This window comes from Pinus tabuliformis, chromosome 1_2, assembly GCF_031772625.1.
Source record: "Pinus tabuliformis cultivar Carrire ecotype Pingquan chromosome 1_2, CPIR1, whole genome shotgun sequence".
NCBI classification, from domain to species: domain Eukaryota; kingdom Viridiplantae; phylum Streptophyta; class Pinopsida; order Pinales; family Pinaceae; genus Pinus; species Pinus tabuliformis.
In genome coordinates this window covers 1,137,148,914-1,137,158,900 of record NC_142298.1, presented here as the reverse complement: position 1 = coordinate 1,137,158,900, position 9,987 = coordinate 1,137,148,914, and the positions used below count along the sequence as shown (strand labels likewise).

General features: G+C 34.4%; 1 protein-coding gene across 1 annotated transcript; it reads right to left on the bottom strand.

Annotated features, from left to right (window-relative positions):
* Positions 1–6,562: 6,562 nt before the first annotated feature.
* Positions 6,563–7,941, bottom strand: LOC149210182 (phytohormone-binding protein CSBP-like). The gene is made up of 2 exons (XM_089394368.1): positions 7,761–7,941; positions 6,563–6,865 (listed from the first exon to the last, which is right to left on the bottom strand). Exons 1-2 carry the CDS (start codon positions 7,939–7,941, stop codon positions 6,588–6,590), a joined length of 459 nt encoding a protein of 152 aa, XP_089250494.1. The 3' UTR covers positions 6,563–6,587.
* Between the last annotated feature and the right edge of the window lie 2,046 nt (positions 7,942–9,987).

Genomic DNA, 9,987 nt, shown 5'->3' with positions numbered 1-9,987 from the left:
TGGCTTGAACGTGCTTCCTCCTTCTCGGAGCCCCTCAGCGTCTCCTCCATCGACCCAACTACTTTGCCACAACATTCCCTCGCCTCTCCCAAATTGATCTCATCTCCTTCTTCCAGCGTCATCCCTCCCACTCGCCATTCCCCCATCGTCGATCCCTGCGTCATATCCAACTCCGGCTCTTGTATATCGCACCAGTTCTCCGGTTCTTATATATTGCACCGGTTGTCCTGTTCCGTCTCATGTGTAGATTCTAATTTAATTAGCATCCCTTCCAATAGCTTTAACAATAACAACATTACTAATGATAGATATAATAATAATAACATTATTGTTATTATTATTAATAACAATATCCACTTTAATAAATATAATAATAATAACGTTATTAATGATGGTAATATTTCATTGCCCTCGCACCATATGAAGAATATTAGACATTACAACAATATTAAAAATTCCATGATTTTGATTAAAAATAAAAAATATTATTAATATTGAGAATAACATGGTTTCTTCTTCTTCCCATAATAATAATAACATAAGTTTATTTTCTTTGCCTAATAATATGAGTATTAATAAGAAGAAGAAGAACAACAACAATAATCATAATTCACTGTTGTGTTTTAAGAATGTTATTAATTTTTTCAGCAAAAATTTTGATCCCTCGATCTTGATTCTCCTTAATAAAGGTCTCAATTTCGCCCTTGCCCCTAATAAGATTCCTACTCACAACATTATTTGTAGCATTGAGTATGGTATCAAGGACCTTCCAGATAATGTCAAGGAAACTATTAGGCAAGATTGTGCGGTTGTTCTTAGAAAGGCTAAGCCTCCTAAGAAAAACCTGAGCAAGGTTGAGTTTCTTGCCCTTAAGTCCCTAAGGGACAACCCTGACATTGCCATCCTTAGAGCAGACAAAGGTGGAGCAGTTGTCATTCTTGATAAGTCTGACTATGTCTACAAAATGGTAGATCATCTATCTAATAGTGGGAGTTACATCAAGCTTAAGAAGAATCCCATTAAGTCCATTTCTAAGGAAGTAGCAGCCACTATTAATTCAAATTCGTCTCTTAATCCTCTTTCTTGAAAGCTCATTGAGAGAAATCCCCTTACCCCTAGAATCTATGGCCTCCCGAAGATCCATAAATCTGGGGCTCCCTTAAGGCCTATTGTCAACACAATAGGCGGACCTACCTATCTTCTTGCTAAATTCTTAGCCCAAAAGCTTAAACCTCTTGTTGGTCACACTGATTCTTTTGTTAAAGACTCGTCCTCCTTTATCCAAGAGTGGAAAGATATCAAGTTGGAACCTGGAGATTTGTTAGTCAGTTTTGACGTTGTATCCTTATACACCAAAATCCCCATCCAAGAGGCCATTGATATCATAAATCGCATCACTGACAAAGACACAACCAAATTAGTTGGCCTCTGCCTCACCTCGACTTTCTTCAGTTTCCAAGGTGAGTTCTATGAGCAAACTTGTGGTGTTGCGATGGGTTCCCCTCTTTCCCCTATCGTCGCTAACTTGTTTATGGAAGATTTTGAGACCAAGGCCTTAGCCACAACTCAATTTCGCCCTAAAAAATGGAAGAGGTTTGTTGATGATACTTGTGTCATCTGGCCTCATGGTCGTGAGAAGCTGAATATGTTTCTTACTCACCTAAATTCTCAATCAGACTCCATCAAGTTCACGATGGAAATTGAAGAGAATGGATGTCTTCCCTTTCTTGACATTCTCCTTTCAAGGATGGATGATGGTTCCGTTTGTCACCAAGTTTTTTGAAAGAAGACTCACACGGAATAATATCTCCATGCCAGTTCTCATCATTTCCTGGCTCAGAAATTCGGGGTTCTCAACACTCTTGCTACTCATGCTCTAAGAATCTCTGATGATAGCCACCTCGAGCAGGAGAAATCTCATCTTCTCGAGGTTTTTAAAAATAATGGGTATAGCAGATCTCAAAGCCTCAAGGCCTTTCACAAGGCCTGCAAAGCGCCAAGAGTTAAACGTGCTCGTACCGATCCTATCTCCAAGGTTCATCTACCGTATATCCAAGGAACCACAGATAGGATTGCCCATATCCTTAGGAAGATTAATGTCTCCTCTTTGTTCAAGCCTCTCAACACCATTAAAAATTCTCTTAGGTCAGTTAAAGACCCTATTGACCCTAAGGACACGAAAGGGGTCTACCTTGTTCCCTGCTCCTGTGGTATTCCCTATATTGGAGAAACATGTAGGTCTATTAAACTGAGAATCAATGAACATGCTGCAGATATTAGACACAATCGATCCCGCACATCAACCCTAGCCGAGCATGCAGAGAAATCGAAACACCATGTCTGCATTGAAGATTCCAAGGTCGTTGCTAGGGTTGATCATTTCCACCACAGGAAACTTAGGGAAACGATTGAGATTGAGAAGCATGCCAAAAATCTGAATAGGGACGATGGTTGGAAATTTAGTAAGACCTGGATTCTGGCTCTCTCTTCGTGATTCTTTCTCCTTTCTGATCCACTTATAGTTTTGTCTGGCTTCATCATTTTCCCCTTATTATCCTTATTAATATTCTTCCATTTCATGTGCTTTTAATTGTAGTTATTAGTTTTAAATTCAAACCCCCCATTTAGGAGTCTCATTGTTTTTTTGGGACCCTTTAGAATTTAGATTATTTTTATCTCTTTGAATTCCTATAAAATTTTGGATCCTCCTCTTCCTTTTATTTTTATTTTTATATTATGAAGTTTATTAATACTACTAAAATATGTATACCCCTAATAATATATCATGATGTAAACTTCTTTAATTATTAACCTAAAAACTCTTGTTTATATAATCCAACATTACTTTATTTCTATTTAAAGGAAATAGGCTAACCTCTCACAAATTATAATTATATAAATATAAGTTGAATATATTAATAAATTATCTTTTGAAATAATTAGTAATAACAAATTATTGGTAATTTTAATAAATAAAATATTTTGAATTGAATTTTTCCCAACAACTAGTTTTCAACTAAATAAGAATAAGTCAACCCATAATTAATAATATTATATAAATTAATATTATTGATAAATAATTATAATAATAATAAATAATAAATAATATTCATTTTAAGGTCACAGCCAAGCCAGACACCAAATTGGTGTATGAGACCCCCTTGTTTGTGGGACAAGGGACCCACCTCCCGGCAGCGATTTGACTGCTAAGTCTACGAAGGCATACATACTCTACCCCCCTCTGGTTTTGAACCTGTGACCTCTTAGGAGGAAACACATGCTCTTAACCATTAGGCCCACTCAATATTATATAAATCAATAATATTGAAATAATATATTTTATTTCCATAACAACAATTTTCAATTTAAATATATAATATTTTCTTAGATATCTAAGTACCACTAATTATTAAATAATATTTTACTTTCTTTATTAACTAATTCACCAGCGGCTAATTCTCAACAGCAAAGACTCCGCTATATAAATTAATATTATTGATAAATAATTATATTATATAAATCAATAATATTGAAATAATATATTTTATTTCCATAACAACAATTTTTAATTTAAATATATAATATTTTATTAGATATCTAAGTACCACTAATTATTAAATAATATTTTACTTTCTTTATTAACTAATTCACGAGCGGCTAATTCTCAACAGCAAAGACTCCGGTAACTCTCAACGGCAAACACTCGACAATGATCCATTCATGCTATTTATTCCTCTAGATTGATTGATTTCTCACCTTGTCCTGAGGATGAACCACATTAGTTGGTTCCAAACCTCGACCAAATCCTAACAATGTGATTAATCGAGAAGACTTATATCTACATTATGGATCACAAAAGCCAACAACAAACACTCCGCTAACTCTCAACGGCAAACACTCGACAATGATCCATTCATGCTATTTATTCCTCTAGATTGATTGATTTCTCACCTTGTCCTGAGGATGAACCACATTAGTTCATTAGTTGGTTCCAAACGTCGACCAAATCCTAACAATGTGATTAATCCAAAAGACTTATATCTACATTATGGATCACAAAAGCATGAGATCTAAAACTATAATAATGTAGAAATTCTGCATTTTATTATTTTATTAAAATTGTCTAGTAAAATATCCACCACAATTTACGGATCACTTTCATTAACAAACAAGAAAAATAAAGTTTGTAGAGATATACATAACTAAATATTTTGAAGTTTTTGGAAGTCTTAAAAATAGGTTCTTTGAAATGCCTTTGCTCTGTCACATTACTCAATATCTACATCTTTCAAAACTGAGAAGAAAGTTTTTACATTTTATTCCCTGTTTTTTAAGCTATTTAATTTAGAACAGCAAGACTAAAAAGCAGCACTATAATGGGTCTAACTTCAACGTTGCCACCTTACCCCTCTTCATTTTCACCTAGAAGAACCGTTCTAAATGTCTCGTTGGTATATAGTTTTGCGGGGATCAACTTGAAATTTTGAAAAACCAAAACTTTCAATATATCAATTTAGTTTTAGGTTTCAATTGCTAGCATTAGACTTTTACGTGTTTTGTTGTACCAGAAAGGTTGTTGAACTTTTTTCCACAAACTCTTTTTGTGGTAAAACCTCTGAACACTTCCCTACCCACCTTGTCAATCCCACTGAAAATTTCAATGAAAACGAAATTTCTAGTTAGTTAATATGCATATTGAAAGAGGAAAGGCAGGATGCAGACATAACAGAACCTGCAACAAACTATTTCATTGCAATCTTTTCAAATCAGAACATTGAGATCCTCTCTCAAATGTTTCAATATTAATCTTGCATATTCTCACCAATGCTCTTCCAAAGGAATTGCTATGGAAATCCTGCGGCATTATAGTTCCAAATTAAAATTGCTAATTTCCTCAGGCAACCGTTAAATGCTTGGACTTCCAAAATGAAAATGCATTTCATTACTTACTAATCTTATTTCCAAACTCACATCAACATCCTTACTGCAGGGGAAGAAAACCATATAAGACATTTTTTTCCTTCATATAATTAGTAATTTTATACATCAATTTCCTTTTAAAAAAGACCCATATACCACCTACAGTTTTTAATTTCCAAAAGTGAGTTTTGGATGCATGTGATCAAACAGTTTTTTATCCTCTGGTTACTAGTTTATACATGAATTCTCTTAAAAAAACATACACAAACATTTTTAAACGTGAGTTTTGGATGCATTTGATCAAACAGTTTTTTATCCTATGGTTACTAGTTTATACATGAATTTTCTTAAGAAAAACCATACACAAACATTTTTACCATGTATCTAAAGTTTATACCTGAATTTTCTTGGACTTTATGTAAACATTGATAGGTGAATGTAGGATAAGTAAATATCACTTTTTATTAATAGAAAAGATTGGAAAATATTAATTGTTTTATTAATTTAATATCAAAATTTATATAATTAAGTTAATGCTATTTTTTAATAGATAAGAGTAAGATATTTAAAAAAAAAAAATTTAATAATATAAAACAAAGTTCTTATAACAATATTTTTAATATAAAATTAATTATTTGTCAAAATTAAATTAAAATAGAAGAAGAATCAGATTTATTCTGACTAATCACTTTAAATATCAAATATATCTAATTAACATTAAAACCCAAATTTATATGTTACAGATTTTAATTCTACACTAATTATCTAGCATCTATCACATTAGGTTGTTCCCAACTACATGTTTTATATTATATAATGTAATTTTATGTTTTTCATATCTCCTCACAGGGAGCATACATTTGTTTATCTACTCACAGGCAGCATAAATTTATTCTTCTACATACTATACAGAAAACTAAGTTGTAAAAAGATATTCTAATCAGATAATTTTATAAATAAAACTAAGTTGTAAAAAGATATTCTGATCAGATGACCTGATAAAATAAATTAGAATATCATATTTTTTATTCTTAGAATATGTGGGACATTAACTATAAGAATATGTGTTTTAATAAAATTGTTTTAACACAAGATACAGATGAAAAAAGTTACAAAATGAAAATGTTTTATTTCATTTCCAGAATCTATGAGATATTAAAAATAAGAATATTGTTTACCACATTGTACAGATGAAAACAGTTCTAAGAACACAATGTTATAAAATACAAATATCTTTATTCACTTTTCGCAATTTATATTAATGAAATTGAATATAATATTTTTTAATACATTATATAATATTGGTAGGATTGCTTGTAAATCGATTTCAACTACCAAAATTTTAGAGAGTTTAATTGATGATGAAACTTGCATTTATATTGCTTATATCCTCTAGTAGCGTATGAATAATGCAAATTCTAGAGACCCAAATTGACGATAACACTTACATTTATATTGCTCGTATCCTCTACACTACTAACCTATAAATAACACATCAAACACATCAAAAAAATACAGACAAATCAAATTGAAACACAACAATATTATAAAACAGTTTAAATAAATCTATCTACAGGACATTATCCCTATATAACAGAAGATTTTATGTAAACTTTAAAGGCCACGGCATATTGGAAACCGAAAAAATTGTCTGCCAAAGAGATGTCTCATTTTGATAGCAAGTACGACTCCATGGATTTCAAGATGAAGAAGCTCGCTTGTAGTGCTTCTTCTGGCGAACGACCTTGTTCTCCGACGGTCTGGTATTCAACTGTGCATTCTGCACATGTCAACGATTCTCCCCTTTCTTTCAGTTCGAACCGGGTCTTAAAATAACTGAATCCCATTTCTTTGTATCCTCCATCCAGTACCTCATTTGCAATCACACGTTTTCCATCATCCATCTCAACTATTTTTTCCCTCTGATAATTGCTCCCACCTACACCTGCACATAGAATACAAAGATAATTAGAATGGATTGTGGAATGATTTTCCAATAAGAGTGATGGTGAAAGATTTATAGAGAAGCAGAGAGGATTTGATAATTAATTGCCTGTTTTTTTAGTTAACACGAGAGTTTATTTGTGAGAGATTTTTTGGCGAAAATCACATGGAATATCATTTGTCAACGCGTTTCGAACCAACTAGTGTGGTTCATCGTCAGGACAAGTTGAAGAAACAGATCCAATCTAGCAAGTTAAATTGTATGAGCAGAGCCTCCAACGGCTAACTTGACCAAAGGCTAGTTTGACTCTAGGACCGGGGTCAAAATTATTTTCGCCAAAAAATCTATCACAAACTTGATATAGATCACAGAAGCCTGAACTCTATAAATGAGAGTTTATTTTTTACAATTTTAAAATGATTTGTTTTGTTTTTTGGTTGGCTTATCCCGTTCAAACCCCTAATCTCTGGAGACTAAACTCCTCATTATCAAGGTTATAGCACATAGAACTACCTCTAAACTCCTCATTATCAAGGTTATAGCACATAGAACTACCTCTAGACTATTTTTGAAATGATTTTCAAATCACTAATCAAATCAAATGACAACTAAGTATAAAACTATTTAGTGATAATGAAATGACAACTAAGTATAGTATTTAAATTTAAGATTCTATGATCTATATTTTAAATATTTAGAAACACTTTTGGTAGAAATCACATCAAGCATGTTTGGTAAACGAGTTTCTAACCATCCAATATGATTCATTTAGTTTTGAAAATAATCACACTGAATGATTTTCAAAAAATATCAACCAAACATTTCTCACCAAAAACATTTCTAAATATGATAGATTATTCTTTAATAAAAATAACTATAAATAATCTTTTATTACCGGATTCAAATCTCAGCAGCAATATAGTGCCCAAGCCACCGTCCCCCTCTAGTATCTGAATACCAGAGATCATCTTGGGCACAAGTTTTGGCAAAAGATGAGCCAGTTCCCTGCTCAAACATTTCCACAAAGAACTTGCAGACACCTGCAACTCTACTGCACCACTTATTAACCTCGACATGTTTGGCCGAATAATCTGATTCAACAGAGCACTGATGATGCCGATTTATAAATTCTCACCTGCAAACTTCTGTGATAGGGCACTCACTTGGAATATTCCTTTCTATGTGGGAGGATGTTTTTTTTTCTCATTCTTTATTCTGAAGTTTATCTTTCAGATCCGCCTCTGCACGTGAGCACACTAGAATCCACTCTGTCCCTTCTCAACTTTCAAGGAATCATCGCTTAAAGCGTCAAATTTCTTTGCTTTTCCAATCATTTGCGTGGCTTCCAGTTGTTTTTTTGGAATGATTTAAAACCTTTTGATGTAATTCATCTCGGGAAAACCTTAATTTTGTAATACATCTAGATTCTGAAATAAATTAAGATGTGCGTGCTTCTGCAGGTTCCTCGTGGGAAAGCCTAAATTTTGTGATCTATCTGGATTCTGAAATAAATTAAGATGTGCGTACATCTGCAAGTTCCTCGTAAGCACAAAGCTTTTAAGTTCTCAAAATTTTAGGGCGTTCTATTTGCACGAGAGCAGATCTTTGAAGATCTACGTTGAATAAGTCTCGGATAAAGCGCAAGGGTTTAAAATTGTATAGTGTACATGATGAAGCACAACTCTCTAGATGAAGTGGTGTGCATCGAACTTACACGCTGTGCCGTATAACATGCTGCACGATTTTGGTTGGGCTGATTTTTCCAAGTTTTGCCAGTGTAGTAGGGAAGGATGGGTGCAGCAGACTTGCACATCTAGGGTTACAGCGGGGTTTTGAGTTTGGACAAGGAGGAAGAAGACAAAAGCCAGGGAACAAGGGACAAACATCAAAAGGGACCATGCAGACCCAAAATGGAGTTTACTCCTAGAGTAGTGTTAAATGATCCTGCTCTGCAGGCGCACAGGGAACATATGGGAACTTACGCCATAATCTGTAAATTCATGGGAATATGGCCCTCTGAAAAGGCATTACAGACATGGATCAAATACCACTGGAAACCCAAAGGTAGTATTGATCTCCATCTTGGGTCAAAAGGTTTTTTTACCGTGGTATTCACTAACATTGAAGATAAAGACAAAATATTCGAAGGAGGACCCTACTTTTATGCAGCAGTGGGCCTCTATATGCGGTCGTGGATGATGAACTTCGTTCCTGAGAGGGAGACATTCACCTCGGTTCCTATTTGGGTAAGGCTCTATTCCCTACCTCTCGATTACTGGCAAAATGAATCGCTCGCTGCCATAGGCAACAAACTAGGTCGTTTTGTTAAAGCTTCGGAAGCCACAAGACGAGGTAAATATACTTCCTATGCTAGGATTTGTGTAGAAATGGATCTATCAGGCGCTCTTCCGGATGAAATAATCCTGGAAGTCTTTGATGAGGAATGGGTGCAAACTGTGGATTATGAACACATCCCGTTCAGATGTCATAAATGCCACGAACATGGTCACTTGATCAGAGACTGTCCTCTTAGTAAAACAGACAACAAGGGCAAACCTAATTCAGTGAAGGATACTGATAACTTTCAGAAAGTGGCAAGTAAGGGAAAAGGAGGCAGAAAGGGATCAAAGCAACAATGCAGTGAGGGGCAAAAGACCAACCAGAACAGGTTTCAAGCTTTGGAAGAGAATGAAGAAATGACAAATGAAGATCAAACAATGGAGGAAGGCCCTAGGGTAGAGGAGAAGGAAGAAAACGACAACCCAACACAAGAGATTCGTAATAAGAAAGAGACTATGATGAATGAGACCGAACTAGAAATGGATATGGAAATGACCCAAAGTGAAACAGATCTGGAGGACCACGAACTTCAGGAAATTCTGGAAAAGGAAAACCTAGATCTAGAAGGGTTCTTGATGCAGGGAACCACGGGAGGGATAGATTCATTACCTCAAGAGGATTGCAACAGAATACAACAATTATTTTTATGGAAGACACAGGAAAGTGAGTCAGGAATAGGAAAAACCACTGACAAGCAGGAAAACAAAGGAGTGAAAACAATGAAACCAACCCCAGGACTGGCTACTAGAAATGCAGGCAAGAAAAGAGGCCGAAAAAAGCAG

What these genes read in the sequence shown, in the direction of transcription:
- LOC149210182 (XM_089394368.1), bottom strand. Translation starts at nt 7,941, where the DNA reads ATGTCGAGGTTAATAAGTGGTGCAGTAGAGTTGCAGGTGTCTGCAAGT. An exon ending in GCTGCTGAGATTTGAATCCG is followed by an intron (nt 6,866 to 7,760) that starts GTAATAAAAGAT and finishes TTCTATGTGCAG; the next exon opens with GTGTAGGTGGGAGCAATTAT.